The 16,210-nt window shown below is 57.7% G+C and overlaps 1 protein-coding gene across 1 annotated transcript in view; it reads right to left on the bottom strand.

Moving 5' to 3' along the window:
* ARHGEF17 (Rho guanine nucleotide exchange factor 17) overlaps positions 1-12,464 on the bottom strand; it is a 55,990-nt gene extending 43,526 nt beyond the window's left edge. Inside the window, exon 1 of the mRNA XM_034995600.1 lies at positions 8,888-12,464. Within this exon, the coding sequence (XP_034851491.1) occupies positions 8,888-12,094 (3,207 nt within the window). The 5' untranslated portion in view covers positions 12,095-12,464. The remainder of the gene's footprint in view (positions 1-8,887) is intronic.
* Between the last annotated feature and the right edge of the window lie 3,746 nt (positions 12,465-16,210).

The raw sequence follows: 16,210 nt of genomic DNA, 5'->3' as shown, positions 1-16,210 counted from the left end.
AGGGAGAGACAGAGGGGGACAGTGAGGAACCAGGAGTGAGACTTCAGTGACACAGGCAGCCAAGAAAGATGGAGTCAGTAGGATTTTTGCGGGGGAAGGGTCCCTTCCTGTCCTTCCATCCCTTCCCTTCCACATCTGCTCCTTGACCTCCAGTGCCCTGTCCTGGGAAAGGACTGGATGTTTGTCTAAGGGGGCTCAGGGGGAGGGGTCTCAGCAGTCCCAGGAGGCTGGGCTGTGGGGCTGGCTGGCGGCCAGGACACCCCGCCTCCCTCCCTCCTGCTCCTTGCTGCTCTGGGGCAGGGCCTGCTCACCCCCTGGGAACCAATAAACAGGAAACAGACACCAACCTGGCGCTAGCTCCCTCAGCCTGGCCCCCTCCGACACAGTCCCCCCCCCCCCCCCCCCCCGCCACTGGTCCAGGACCCGCCCCGCCTCTCCTTGGCCCCAGAATCTCAGAACCAAGAAGTAACCATCTCAAATGCACGAACAAAATCAAGCTAAGAGGTATGGACTCCTGGGAAAAAAACAGAATCCTTCATCCTGAAACCACAAGATTCTACGCTCTGAGCGAGCAATCGCAAAAGTGCATGTTCTTAAAGTGGCCACCGTTCTGAGAGCTTCTAAACCTGGGGTCCTGGGCTGACAAGGCAGGACACTGAGGCTCCGAGCTAAGATGAAATGACTTGTTAGTTTTCACCCAGTGAGTGAGTCAGAGTCTGCTCTGAGATGTTAACTCTTATTGGTCTGACCCCAAAGCCCACCAGACCCTCAATCTCCCTGGCTTGGAGGGGCTGTTGAGCCCTGCTTCAGAGGCCAGTTCCAATGGGTCTGGGGCTTTGACCAGGGAGGGCTCTGGCTCTGCTCAGCCTCCCAGGTTGGGGCTGGTGGTAAAAAAGCAGGAGGGGGAGCTGGCGAGAAGAGCAAGGACAGTAAGGTACTTGATTCCCCCCAAATGCCTAGTCCTCTACTCTGCCTACCTCCCATCTCCAAAGGCCCAGGCTACTGGGCCACGGAACCTACCCAGTCAGTACCCCACCTGCCCTTCTGTCTAGAGCTCTGTCCTCTGCTTTAAGCTGGAAAGAGATGCTGGGAATCTGAGCATCCTGGAGTCAAGGTCTATTTGAATCTTAGAATCCTAGTGTCTTGCCTCTCAGTCCTGAAGGAAGGAAATAACACTTCCTGAGCACTTACTATGTGCTAAGCCCTCTTAGCATGATTTCATTTAATCTTAACAATAATCCTTGGTGGAGTGAGGGGGCAATGCACAGGATCTGTAAATGCTTGCCCTGGGTCCCAAAGCCAGCCTGGGGGTGGAAAGGATCTGGGTCGTGCTCCTTCCCTCCACCTGCCCCCTCCTGGGAAGTGCCTCGGCCTCTCAGGGCATGAAGGGACCCGACAGGTCCTCTGGTCCAATAGCACCAGGGTCACCAATCCCCAACACAGAGCTCCCGGCACACAGGGATAGGGAGCCCCTCCCCATCTGCCCCAAAGATGTCCACGTCCTAATCCCTGGAACCCGTGAATATGTTACCTTACATGGCAAAGGGGACTTTGCAGAGTAAGGATTTTGCAAGCAGGAACTTATCCTGGTTGATCCGTGCAGGCCCAAAGTAATCACCAGGTTCCTCACAAGAGGGAGGCAGGACGTACAGGTGAGAGAAAGATGCTGCTGGCCTTGAAGACGGAGGAAGGGGTCACGAAGCAAGAAGTGCCAGCAGATACCATAAGCTGCCAAAGGCAAGGACGCAGCTTTTCCCCTAAAGCTTCCAGAAGAAACACAGCCCTATTAACACCTTAATTTTTAGCCCAGTGAAACCCTTTTCTTCTGACCTCCAGAACTGTAAGATAATATTTGTACTGTTCTAAGTCCTAAGTGTGTAGTACTTTGCCACAGCAACAACAGGAGACCAATACACCACCCATCTGCCAACCTAGACTGGAATCAACTCATGTCCCTCTGACCTCAGGTGCCAAAGCAGACTCCCCCTCAGTCTCTCCCTACTTAGGAGCGTCTCAGAGCCACGCGGCAGCCCCACGCCCCGGACAAAGTTTAAAAATCCTGGTGGCCGTAGCATCACCACTTCTGGGGCTAGGCCCCAGCCTGAGCCTCACAGCCTGCCACCCGGGTGGGCAGAGGCCTCATCTGTGTGTGCGCGGTGGAGCCCAGAACAGCAGCTGGTGGCAAGGGCAAGGCCTCGGGGGCCAGACCTGGTGAGGCCCAGCCCCACTCAGCCTCAGTCTCCTCAGCCGCCGAATGGGGCCCCACCTGCCAGCTCTTCAGTCTACAAATTGAGACCTACTCGGGAAAGCTAGTGCCTCTTCCACCAGCCCCGGGGGGCGGGGGGGAGCTTCTATCCTGGTGCCCAAGAGCATGGAGGAATCTGTGGCTCTGAGGGGAAGGGACTTACTGAATGCCACACACCAGGAAAGTGGAGAGGCTAAGGCTGGACCCCATCTCCTGATCCCTAGTGCAGACCTTCATGTGCTACACCAAGTCATCCCTGGTGACCCTGGCTACTGGAGGGGGTGGTCGTGGACACCCCTCTGGGAGCTCAGACACCCTGGCTGGGGCCCCAGGCCCCTGCATGTCATCAGCTGGGGCTCACTCACTGCCCAGGGCCTGGCAGCCTGGCAGTTGTCCTCTGCCTGGATCCACCCCTGGAATGCCCCAGAGGATTGGGGTGGAAATGGGAGGAGAGGATCAACTCCCAAGGCAGGGGCATTGGCTCCAAAAGGCTCTCGCTTCCCAGGGGACCCAGAGCCCCCATTTTAGGGCGTGCCAGCAAGGCGCCAGGCTGCCTGGGCACATTTCCCAATAAGTACGCCAGGGCTTCAAGCCTTTCTGGGAAACATGGGCTCCCCCTTCCCCCACCCTACCACTGCCATTCTAGCCAACTCTGCTCAGTGGGAACTCTGTGGGACCAATGTATGGCCTGGGAGCCAGGACACCTGGGGCCAAATCCCATATTTGAGTCACAGGGCATTAGGCAAACCTCTGTCTACTCTGGACCTGCTTCTTCATCCATATATTGGGACCATGGCAATGCCCACCTGGCTAGAGGACCAGATGGGAGGGACAGAGTTACCTTAGGGTGGTGTGAGCTCCCTGTCCCAGGAGATATGCCAGCTGGAGCTGATCGGTGTCGTGGTGGCTGTAGAGGAGATAGCAGTGGGACATGGCGCTGCTGCTTTCCTCACTAGGGCCCTGTGGTGGTTCCACCCTCCTACTCTTTGAGCCCAGCCAGTGTGGGTCTGCAAGGGGCAGTCGGTGTAGCCTACAGCCCCAGGACACCCTGGGGCCTTTATCAACTTCCCCCTCCCCACACTAATCAACCCCTCACACACTGCCCAGCTCTGAGAGCCGCAGTAGCTCTGTGTTCACCTGGAACGCTGGGGTCCAGGCCCTCACAAAACTCTCTGCGCTGCAGCAGAAACCCACTACTCCACCACCTCGGTCCCAGCCTAAGCCACCATCAGCTCTCACCCAGATTATTCCAGTGGCCTACTTACCGGCCTCCCCGCTTCCACCCTGGGCCCCTGCAATCTACCCTGACAGAGCAAACAGAGCAGACCTAGTAAAGCCTAAGTCAGATCAGGTCACTGTGGGCCTACCCCATCTCACTTCAAGTCAATGCTGGAGTCCTCCTATTGGCCTATGAGATCTGCTTCCACCCTGATCCACTCCCACCCTCCCTTACCTCTCTGACCTCATTCCCACTTTGCTCCATCCACACAGTCCTCTGGATAATTTCTCCAACACACTTCTACCTCAGGGCTTTTGCACTTGCTGTTCTTCTCTGCCCAGAATGCTCTTTCCCTGAGATGGCTACCTGGCTTGCTCTCTCTCACTTTTTCCAGGCCTCTGCTCAGATCTTACTTCCTGAGAGAGGCTTTCCCAGACCTCTTGATCTAAGATTGTACTCCCTCCCTGTCAGTCTCTACTCCCTTAACCTGCTTTCTTTTGCTCTCTAGCCCCTACCTCTCCCTGACACATAATATATCCATTTACACACAGGTCTCCTCACTAGTCTGGAAGCTCCATGAGGCCAGGCCTTTGTTTTGTTTGTTACTGTATCCTCAGGACCTGGGAGAGTGCCCAGCGCATCCAGGAGCTCAGTAAGTATTTGTTAAAGGGATGAATGCATTGCTCTATCAAGGGTCACCCACGTCTCGATTGAAACTCCTACCACACACAACCTGCTATGTCTTTCCTACTTCCTAGCCTTTGCTCACGTTGTGCCCTCCTCCTAGAACCCTCCCTCTCTTCTCTGGCTATACAAACTCTTCCAGTTTTCAAGGCCAGGCTCCAGGCATAGCCTCCTCCAAGAAGTTTCCCCTGCCAGCCCTCAGGCCGATTCCCCAACATCCTACAGGCCCTTTGGTCTGCTTCTAGATTCTGAACTCTCTGAGTGTCTGATTCCCCTGGCCTGGGGGTGCCTCCATCTGCTGCAGGGCAGCATGTGTAGCCTGAGATCACAGATGGGGGGGAGGGGAAGGAAGCAGGAGGGGCAAGTTCCTACACTGAGAGGGTGCTGGGGACAGGATTAGCAGCAGCCCAGAGCATCCCAAACCTAGCTCGTCCCAGAAATGTGGGGCTGAAAAATGTCAGACTCAACTCTGGTCCATCCCCCAACTCTTCCATGTTTGGGGGGGGACCCATTCCTGGACTGTACTCCCTCCAATAGTCCTGGACCCTTAGGAAGGAGTAGGGGGGGCGGGAATAAACAGAAGAAAGGGACAGCCCTCTGCCTGTCCTCTCCATCCCACCCTCCTACTGGGTGACAAGACATTTAATTATAGATATTTGGTACTACACAGAACTCCAAATGTCCTGATTGCCTCCCCTCCCAGAACCAGTTTCCATGGAAAAATTAGAGCAAAGAGCCAAGGAGGGAAAGGAGAGAACCCCCGCCCCCATGGGTTCACAGCCAAGGGGACACAGAGAGAAGAAAGGTGATGAAGAGCTGCAACCCAGGCCTTCCTCAGCAAGGCAGGGAGCTGGCTGGGCAAGCTGGGGGTGGGGGGTTGGCATGTCTGCTGGGGCAGGGGGTTGGTGCTTGGGCCTGGCTGTGCCTTGCCTAGCTGTGTGACCTTAGATGCAGCATTCTCCTTTCTGAGTCTCAAAGTTCTTTCCATCCCACCCCCAGGTCCCAGTGAATTAAATAACCACCAGGAAGGTGTTCAGGCTGTTAGGGGTATGCGGGTGACCCCCCCAACTCCCCCCTGACCCTGTCCCCCTTACTTAGATGGCAGGCCAATCCCACCAAGAAACAGGGATTGCTTGGGCTCCTTCACCTCTAAGACACTGACATTCTAGGACTCAGCAGGAATCTACCAGCCTGCAATTCTAAGAATTCAGCACTGGAAGATTCTCACAGCTTTTACACTTGAAGAATGAAACATTCAGATATCTGGCATACACTAAGCACTTAATAAATTTTAGCCACTGTTACTGCTATTCCAGTATGCTAAAATCCTGTGAGTCAATCCATCTGTGATTCCGAGACACAAGTCATTTCCTGTTTCTGGGCTAGAATTGTCACAGCTGTCAAATGAGTATCAGTACCTGAGGAAAGAAAGTTGGGCTATAAGACTCTGTACTTTAAGGCCGGGGTAGGGGAATCCCTGGAAAGAAGTCTATCATCCAGGCTATTGCGGGTCTAAGTGGAAATGACAAGGGGTGCGGCAGGGGCAGGGCATGGAGGCTCTGCTGCCTGCTCCCAGCGGAAACACAAGCAGGTGTTCAGAGAATAAAATGACCACGAGCTATTCCTTATTCCCTGGGCTCCTAGGTTCTCACAGCTGTTGCACAGAGCTGCCTTTCCTTTCTCTTCCAGCAGCACTCCAACGCTTCCTGTTTCCGTTGACCACTCTGCAGGCTGTCCTCCCTCAGAGCTTCAAAGACCAGGGTGTCTAACATCCCACTGTACAGATGGGAAAATCAAGGCCCAAGATGACTCTGTCCAGGTCTCAGAGCGAGTCAGAGGCCGGGCCGGGCCTAGTACCCAGGCCACCTGCTCACAATGGGGATATGCCATGCAGAGGGCAAATGCAGCTTCTGGGTTGGGAGAGACCCGAGTTTGAGGGACTCCCCAAAGCCTGGGGTTGGGTCAGGGGCCACCTCTACCCCCCAGGGCCTCTCTTGTTTGCCCCTGGCTGGGTTCAGCCTGGTTTCTGCTTCATCAGCAAAGTGTGAAAGCCTCTTCTCTTCCCTTCTTATTCTGGAGCTCACACCACACCATCTCCACCCACAGCCCAGGGAGCGTGACTGGAGCCCCAGGCCCGAAACAAGGGAACATTGTCTCTTCCACGAAGGCCATAACGAGGGGGTGAACAGCTGCTCCCCATCTTCCTGGAGGCAGAAGGAAGGGTATAGCAGAGGGGATTTGGGCTAGTAGATGGGAGAACTTCCAGGCTTTATGAGGGGGTTGGGGAATTAGGGGATAGTGATTCTCTTCTGAGCCAATTCAAGTCCACCAGGTAATACTGAGGCTCAGAGTGCCCAGCCCTGTGCTCAGAAACCAGCAGGGGACAGGGAGGAGGGGCCACGGCTGGTCACTGAGAAGTAGCTGGGGCAGTGGAGTCTGTTTTGTCCCCCCTCTCTCCTGTCCCCAGGGAGGGAGTGATCACACCATCCACTCACCCTACAAGAGCCTGCCAGGCAGAAACCATTACCCCCATTTTACAGAAAGGGAAAGTGAGGTATAGGGCAGGGATGTGACTGATCCTAGGCCACACAGGGATCTGGAGCCTCGGCTCAAACCCTGCTCTTCCAGATATAGACTTACTAGTTCTTTTCTCTACGAGGCAAGAGGGAACATCAAGCTAGGTCTAGAAAGGTGGGAGGACTAGAGTGGGCTAAGGTTTGGAGGCTGGAGAGATGCTCTGTTGAGGATAGGGAGAAGCCTGTATTATGAGCAGATATGCCCCACCTCATAGCCCTCTGGGGGTGGAGGGGGCTAAGCCTCTCCCTGAAGTTGGTGGGACAAGGGGACAATACGAAGGGAGGCAGACCAAAAGCCAATTCTGCAAAAACTCCCACCTCCTCTCTGAGTCTCAATGCTTCTTCTTAGGAGCACCCCCCTCCCACAGTTTCCCTGAGTCCATTGGTTCATTCTTGCCTTCTTCCCTAATTTAGCCTTCAAGGCTCCCTGAGGAGATAATTATGTGGGAAAGACAGCCGGGGAAGGGGCCCCTGGCAGGAGTTGCCCTTGCCCTCCCCCACCCCTATGTTCGAAAGACAACTGGCACTGGAGTTAGGGGCAATCAGAGCTGTCCCACCAGGCTCTCACAAGGAAGGATAGGTCCAAAATTTCCAGTCTCCCCACTCCCTGCCTGCTGGCTCTCTCTGTGGCCTCTGTGAGAGACACCAGAGCCAGGACAAGGGGGAAACAGAGACAAGGAAAGAGAAACAAAGAAAGAGTTCAGAGGGGCCGTGAGAGTGCTGGGAACAGGGAGTGACCAAATTAGTCCAGGCTTTAGGGCTTCCAGGCTCTTCACACAGGCAGGGAACATAGTGGGAGTGTAGGCCGTGGTTGAAATAACCCTGAGCCATCCCCACACTAGGCCCAGAACCCAAAACCCAAAACCGAGCTTCCATTTCAGAGGCGGGGGCATCATGGCACCTAGAACCTATTGGAACCCACAGCCAAAACTCCAGGGACATCTGAAGGCAGAAGTGGGGGCCTCAGAAAGATTGAGTCCCTTGGGGTGCCTGGGTGGCTCAGTCGTTAAGCATCTGCCTTTGGCTCAGGTCATGATCCCAGGGTCCTGGGATCGAGCCCCGCATCGGGCTCCCTGCTCCGCGGGAAGCCTGCTTCTCCCTTTCCCACTCCTCCCTGCTTGTGTTCCCTCTCTCGCTGTGTCTCTCTGTGTCAAATAAATAAATAAAATCTTTAAAAAAAAAAAAGAAAGAAAGAAAGATTGAGTCCCTGGGGCTTGGGGTCTGGCAGAGGAAGGGGGAAGCACTTCAGAGTCACCAGGAAGGGGGTGGGGTGGGAGAGATGAAAGCTGGAGGGATGGGGGACCAGTGCCCCCACCCTCTGCACAGCGGCAGCCCTGCCTGTGGGGGCTGGAGCCACTCCCAAACTCTCTCCAGGCCCCTGTCTGCTGAGCCTGGGCAGCCTCTTTTCTGTCCCTGCTCTCCCCTGAAAGCCCCCACTCTAATCAGAAGAAGTGCTGGCAGACCTCAGGCACAAGAGCGCCTCAACTCCAACCTGTGAACTCCCAAATCTGTGCAGTACCAGCTGGATGGAGACATAAGGACCCTGTCCACAAGCCCCTGCTTTCACAGATGGGGAGGCTGAGGCACAGAGAAAGGCCAGAGCTACCAAAGTACTTTATGGAGTCTTTTTTGCTCCTCCGTAAAGTAATGCCTGTACCGCTCTAATTCTCCCAGGCTCGGGGACAGACCCACATTTTGATCTGCCGCAGGAGGCCCACATGAGGAAGTACAAACCTATGTCAACTGTGGGCCCCAAGCCCGAACATCCTACAAGGGGTCTGGCCGATAGGGCAGCACGACTCAGGAAAGACCCTCACCACCTCCTTGCGTGTTTATAAAAAAGAACCAGATAGGAATCTCTAAAACCAATCCCCGAGAAACAGCTAAAGGACTAGATTAGAACCCTTTGTAATTATCACCCAGAATACCTCGAAGCAGGCGAGAACCTTTGACATCAGCACCAGCAGAAGCCTTCGGGCCTGAGTAGACAGGAGCCCTGGGTCATTAACACCCTTAAAACTCCCTGGGCACTCCCAGGACCAGGGAAGCACCCTCAGACCTGGGCACCTACCCAATGAGCACACTCAAAAGGCTCCTGTGGAAGTCAGCGCCCACAGCCCTTCTTCCCCCCCCCCACCCCCCCCCCCCCCCCCAAGGACTCACCACCTGTGGCTTGCTGCAGCACTGGCCGGCTGGGGCAGGCTCATCTGGAGCCCGGGCTGCCTCAGGGGGCTTGGCCTCAGCCGAAGGCGGTGCAACAGGAGTCAAGCAGGGCATATCCACTGGTGCCGGGGCAGGAACCTCGCCAGCGTGGAGGGTCAGCATATACTGCTTGGTGACATCCTCGAGTGACGGTGCCTGCAGCGTGGAGTGGGCCCTGGCCGGGAAGCCCACGGGCTCGGGCACAGCCACAGGGGGGCCAACAGTAGTCGGTGGCTCAGGCATCACAATAGGTGTGAAGGTGGCGGGCACACTCGCATGGCGAACGTGTTTGGAGGATGGTCGGGCCCGTGACAGGTTGCTGGTCTGGTCCTCACTGCCTTCCTCTCTCTGCAGTTCCTGGTGACTGCTCCGGGCTGGACGCTTCTTGGAACCCCGTCGGATGAGCCGTGGGGACAGAACATCAGCCAGTTTAGGGTCAAGGTGGAAGTCGCGGCGGCCAGGGGAGGAGGCAGGTGGGGTCTTGGGTAGGGCCCTCTCAGACTGTGCCCGGCCCCTGGCAGGACTGGGTTCTTCTGGTTCTGCCCGCCGCTCTGCAAGAACGGGCTCACTGCTAGATGGAGGCAGCACGGGCTCGACTTCTCGGATGGGCTCCCCTCCCGGGCCCTCAAATCCAGGCCCAGCCAGCTCCCCACGGCGGCTGGGGTCACTCAGAGATTTCTTCTTCGGGGCTTTGCCAGCAACCCTGTCGTCCACCGCACACCCCGAAGCACCAGGCCCCTGAACAATACTCTGAATAACCTCCTGGTAACCCTTGCTCTCTTCACTGCCCACAGACCAGTCACTGTGGCCACTGGTCAAGCCCTCGTCCACAGCTGGGGCCGCTGGAAGCCCTGTCTTGGGGCTCAGCGAGCCCAAAAGGTTGCTATCCACGGAGAACCCAGAGGGCTCCTCGGAGGTGGCAGCCCGGTGGCGCTGTGGAATTGGGTCACTCAGAGACCGGTAGGCCTCACCTGCCTCTCCATTGCTCAGTTCAGTCCCACCAGGGCCTGAAGGAGGGACTTTGCGTCTCCGTCGGAGGGCACCTGGTGTGGGAGGGGTATCAGGGGACACCAGGGCCCACCCTCCCAGATTATCTTCAGCCCCAGGGCCATGGTGGTTGGTCTGGGCTGAAGACGAGGAAAGGGGTCGCCACACCCCCGTGGTACCCAGGCTGCAAAAGGCTGAAACAAGAGGCTCAGGGTCTGCCCCAATGCCCTCATCTGTCAGGCTAGACTCGGGGCCAGAGAGCTCCTCCTGGGACCGCTGCCCTTGGGTCATGTCTCCTGCCCAGACAGGGCTTCCAGGGGGGACATCACTTCCGTCATCCTGTTGGGCACCCATTCGCTGGATCTTCTCAAAAACCTGACGGGCCTCTTGTACATACTGATCCTGGACAACCAGGGGCAGTGGGTCCTCCTCGGCACTTGGGCCTGCCAGCAGGAGCTCAGAGGAGCTGGGCTTCAGGGCGCTGGTGCGGGATAGGCGGCGGGCCACGGGCTTCTCAGAGCAGGTAAAAGACTTTGCCCTCCGAAGGGTGGCCGTCAAGTCTTTGAGTGTGGGACGGGTGCCAGGTGACGCTGGGGCTGGGGCAGGCGTGGGTCCAAGTTGTGCCCTGGGGCCACCTGCTGCTGGTGAGTCTCTGCCATCTAAGTTGGGGCCGCTCCCGAGGTCACTGGGGCGCCCACTGGGCTTTCGGACCCTGAGCTCTGAAAGGTCTGAGCGAAGGAAACTGAGCAGCGTCAGGGTCTCTGAGGCAATATCTGGATTCGACAAGGACTTCCGCTGCCGGCTTTTGTCCAACTCCAGTCCTCCATCTCTCAATGCCCTCGTGGTGCCCACAGGTCCCTTGGTGCGGGTTCGAGGCTGGGGCCTTACGAGGAGCCCCTCTCCAGCTCCAAAGCTAGGGGAGCGGTACATGCCCCAGCCCCCAGAACCCCGACTAGCCCATGGGTCCTCATCCTTGAGGGTCTCCGTGCTGGAATAGCGGCTGCTACCGCGGGAGCCTGCTGGGCTGGCTAGGTATGCAGGAAAGCTCACCTTGGCCACGCGGAAAGCTCCCCCCACAGTGTCAGACATGGGCCGGAGTCCCTCCTGAGGACCTGGTCCACAGTGAGGCGAGCCAGTACCCCACTCCCGGGGTCCTTCCTCACTAGAGGCTCTTGGAGATTTGGGGGGCTCAGGACTCCTGGCTCCTTCAGCTGAATCCATGCTGCCCAGATTTAACCCATAACTGTCTGGCCTACAGTCCTTATCCAAGAGGGAGCTTCCAGGCCTGGGTCCCGGCCTCCCTCCCCAGCGGTGGCCGCCCTCACCGTCCTGGTCCTCGTCACTGCCCGAGGAGTGGCCTCCGTGGTAGGCCGGACTCTGCGCCCCGGGCGGCGGCGGCGGCGGGACCTCCTCTTCCTCCTCGCTGGAGCTGGCAGCCGGGCCGCGGCTGACAGGATAGGAGGAGGCGATGGAGGAGGAGCAGGAGCAGGAGGCCCGGGCCCCGGCCTGCGGTTGGGAGAAGCTATGCCAAGAATGTAAACCATCCGCCGGACGCGGCGCCCGCTCCTGTTGCTGCTGCTGCTGCCGCCGCCTCCTCCCCTCGGTCCCTGGGCCGGGTAGCGGCCGCGCGGAACGCAGGCCCGCCAGGGGGAAGCACGTCCGAGGAGGTGGCGTCGGCGGTTGCCGGGGCTCGCGGGCCGGGGGCTCCCACACGGCACCGTCGGGGCTGGGCGTCCCCGAGGCCTCCGAGTCGGCACTGGGCCGCCTGGAGCCAGGGCCACCGAAGAGCTTGCGCATCTCGGTGACGCTGGGCCAGGCGCCGCGCGCCGCGCCCTCCGCCGCTTCTTCCGCGGCCCCGGGGGAGACGCCCCCGTCTCGGGCCCCTGCGTGGTCGTCGTCCAGGCGCTGCGCGTCGAAGCGCCGGGAGAGCTGGCGCACCGACGGCGAGAGGCTGCGGAGCGGGCGCGGCTGCGCGGGGGAGGCCGGAGGCCCCGACGCCAGTTTGGACACGCGCCGGGAGGGCTGGCCCGGGACCGACGCGGCAGGCCGGCACGAGGCGCGGCGCCGCAACCCGGGGGTGTCCGTGGCCTCTTCCTTCGGCCCGGGCCCGCCGCTCCAGCGTTCCAGCAGCTTGAACGAGACGCTGCGATAGAGCGGGGACCGGGGCGCCCCGTCCGCCATGGTGGCAACACTCACTCTGGGGGGGCTGGCCTCGGGGAGCCGCGGCCAACCCCCCCCCCTTGCGCCCTCGCCCCGAAGGAGCGCAGCAGCCGGGGTCCGAAGGCCTGGGTTCTGCAGCAGCAGTGTGAGGGGATTTGCGGGGAGAGGGCGCAGAGACTCAAGCAGAGGTTTTATCTGCCGCGGCTCAAGTTTCTGAGGCCGCGGGCGGCATCGGCTCCATCCAGCGCGGTCCCTCCCGCCTCAGCGCCGACCCCCGGGGCCGGCCCCCTCTTCGGCCGGGGCGATTCGGAGCATCGCGGCCCGGCCCGGTCCGGGCAGGATCCCAGGGCTCTGTTCCTCGGCTCCGTGCCCGCCAGCCGGCCTGCCTGCCTTCCCTCGCGCTCCCGCTCCGGCTCCCGCTCCCTCCCTCTTGGCTGCTCGCTCCGCGCTCCCTTTTGTTGCAAATAAACTTTGTGGCTGAGGAAAGGGGGTGGGAGGCGGGGCCTCGCGCCCAAAAGAGGGGGTGGGCTCCGGGCGCGCGCAAGGCTGGGAATCGGGGTTTCGGGGGGAGGGAATCGGGGAGGAGTCGAAGGAGAAACAAGACTGCTTGAGCACATGCAGACCGAAGCGACCCTCCACAGGACCCCTTCTGGAACCCATTGGCCAAGCTGCCCCCCCAAGGACTCGCTGCGACGCACGAAACCTCTGAGTGTGGTCAGCTCCGCCGACACACAGCCGGGGCTGCGCACCGACTGCGGTTCAGACGCTTCTGCGCGGTAACCCCTTCTGCCCAAGGAACCCCAACATGGCAACCTTCGACCCATAAACTGGTACACACCGACATTCAGGTACACCCAGAAACACTCTTCCAGCAGGAAGGGGGCGGGACTCGCCGCCAGGGGGAGCAGTGAGCGCCACGGCCGACCTGGGCGCTTGCGGCTCCCTGCCCCACCCCTCCGCCCAGCCCAGGCCACGCCCCCACCCGGCCCTCCGCCGTGAATCCTACTGTCACGGAGACCCGGTCAGCCTTCCGCGCCCCCAAAGGCCCCGCCCCTCGTACATCTGCGGCCTGTCCAGCTCTGACCCTCCCACATCGCTCCAGGTGCTCCACCCTTTGTGGCCACTCCCCCACCCGCCCCCACGTTTCCCGCTGCCCCCCCCCGGCCCCCCCCCCCCCCCCTGCCCCCGCCATCTCGGAGGCCCCTCTCCTCGATGCTCCGCCCTGCGTCCCCCCGCCCTCCTCCTGAGCTCCGTGATACGCGGCTCTTACGCCCTCTACCGGCCGGATTCGCCCACCCCGTGGAGTCCAGGACAGGTAAAGCAGTTCCCAACACTAAAAAATGGGAGTGTTGGGAAGACTTCATTTCCTTTACTTCCTTTCAGGGCTTTCCTAATCTCTTCAAGAGCCATTTCAAACCTAGTCCCTTCGCAAAGCCCCTTTGGCCTCACACACAACACGAGCTTCAACGGAAACGCCCTTGATTTGCCACTGCCAAACCGACACGCCTACTTGCGGCCCTCCACCGTCCTAACAGAGCGAGCGGGTCGCCTCTCTGACTTCAAGCTGATCCAACCTTGGGCTCGCCTTGCACCTCTGTCCCGGTCTGGCAAGTCTCCCATTGTCCCGGGTACTTGGGCCTTCCCCACCCCCACCTGCTTCTGTGAGGTCCCATACATCCTCAGGGTCCCAACTTAAATGCAAGGCAGCTCCTTGACATCTGAATGAACCAATGGGGATTTATGGAGTGCCTTGGATGTATGGGTAATATTATTTCATTCATTTTATTTAATCCTAGAACCACCCTGTAGGTAGATAATATTGCCTCTTTTCTTTTTCTTTTCTTTTTTTTTTAAGATTTTATTTATTTGACAGAGAGAGAGACAGCGAGAGCAGGAACACAAGCAGGGGGAGTGGGAGAGGGAGAAGCAAGCTTCCCGCGGAGCAGGGAGCCCGATGTGGGGCTCGATCCCAGGACCCTGGGATCATGACCTGAGCCGAAGGCAGACGCTTAACGACTGAGCCACCCATGCGCCCCAATATTGCTTCTTTTCTATGGGTCATGAAGGAGATTTAATTTTGATCACTGTCAAAGTCAGAAAATGGCAGTACCTTCAATGACTCAAATTCAGATTTGAGGAGTTTCAAACATGGTGCTCCTCTAGTCTTCACTGGTCCCAGATCCCTGATGAAGAAGGGGCTTCTCTCTCCTTGAGCCCCCAGCATCCTCTTCTTCCTTCTTGGGCCTGGGCTCACCTTCCCCAGGAATAGAGGATAACCTGGTCTGACTCACACTCCCCTTGGCCCAAGAGGACTGTGGCTGGGCCTCACTAGGCTGGCAGGCCCTGGGAGCAGGAGGCCGTGGTCCAGATGAGAGGGGCAGGGATGGGCATAGGGCAGGATGGTAGACACTGAGGGATTGATTGACTACTGCATGAGAAAGGGAGGACTCAGCCAGGACCTGGCACCCTCCCTACTGCTTCCCTTGGGTCCGTGGCAAATCCCTGTAGGGAGAAAACTTCCTCTCTGAGTGGAGACCAGCCTCCTGTAAGTCCCTCACCTCTGCCTCAGAAGGACATCTCTCCTTCACTGGGGAATTGATGGCAAGGAAGAGAGCCCTGCCTGGCCTAGTGCCTCTCTCTACCTCTGCCTTGCTGTGTGACCTTGGGTATATCCTTACACTTCCCTGGGCCTCAGCTGCCTCATCTGAAAAGTGAGGAGTGGGTCTAGATTTCCCCAAAGGTATCTCTCTACCTCTATTGAGGTCAGACTCTTGTTTGTTCTGGAGTGTTTTCCTACTTTTTTGGTGGGGGGACCCTCATCCTGGGAGTCACTGCTTTCCTCCAATAACAATGGTCCCTGCCGTCTGAAATTTGTACTTTTCCAAACTCTTTCACATCCTGTCATATTTTGTCTTCATATCAGTTCTGGAATAGAGGTTTTTATTCCCATATCACAGGTGGGCAAACTGATGGACAGGAGCAGAGACTCAGGTCACCTCAGCACCCTGCAGCTTGGCCTGGAGGTGGGCTGACTGGGGCCTCTGGATCAGGAATTCCCCTTGGTGGGGAAGGAGGGTGTTTAAGGATCTGGGGTGGGCCTCCACCCAGTGGGACACTTACCCAATCAGAGAGTGGCTTGGCTGCTTCCAGCACCCCATGAGTCCTCCCAGCCTCAGCTCCTTCTGACTCATGATGAGACAAATCATCTTCCAGGTACAGAGGGACCCTGATTGTGTTTAGCCCTTCAAAGACTCATCTAGGAAGTGGCTGGAAACACTGGGCACCAAGGTGGAGAGAGGAACACTGTGTTGGGAGTCTAGAGCTGGGCCCAATGCAGGCAACCTCAGAGACATGCCAGATGACCCTCAGTAGGTCACTCTCAGGCTCCTCACCTATGAAAGGGGAATGAAAACATTAACCCACCTACCCAGTAGTCATGGTGACCCAGCAAGGTCAGGGCTGTAAATCCCCTGGAGAAATCAAGATAGTCAAATTGTGAGGGTCCTAGTCATATCCAGTGATGGGCCTTGAGTACTTAAGAGGGAAAAAAAAAATGAGGAGTGAGAGGACCCCAAGAAGTAATGAGCTCCAGGAAGGAACTGTCTTGGGGGGAGTCGGGCTCCTGACTCCATTCCCAAGTCAATTAGAAATGACCTGAGATTGTCGCCTTTCCTGTATGATTAGAACTCAAATGCATAGAATTGGATTATTTATAAACTTTTGTTCATGACACATTCTCACCACTTGTTTAATTGGCTCCCATCCCAAAACAAAACAACTAGGACTTTGACAGTGTTTCCCTAACCCATTCTCCTGCTGCTGTGCCACCCAGGATAGCCATTACCTCCTGTGTTCAGCATGCCCTTGCTTTCCTTTTTGTATAGTTTTGCTGCATCTGTGTATTCCTTCAAAGTATATAGTTTCATTTTAGTTGTCTTTATCAAAAGGGCATCTTGCTGTGTATACGTTTTTTGAGACATCTTTGTACTTAATATTATACTGCTTGGATTATCCATATTGTTACACATGGGTAAAGGGCATCCTGACTGCAGGTAATATTCCAGTGTGTGAATATAGCACAGTGTATTCATCCATTCTCTCGTGGACGGGCAGTGGAGTGTTTCCAGGTGTTTGCTC

The sequence above is a fragment of the Mirounga leonina genome, unplaced genomic scaffold (genome assembly GCF_011800145.1).
Source record: "Mirounga leonina isolate KUSES-001 unplaced genomic scaffold, KU_Mleo_1.0 Mir_92, whole genome shotgun sequence".
Classification (NCBI taxonomy): Eukaryota; Metazoa; Chordata; class Mammalia; order Carnivora; family Phocidae; genus Mirounga; species Mirounga leonina.
This window is presented reverse-complemented; position numbering and strand designations above follow the sequence as displayed.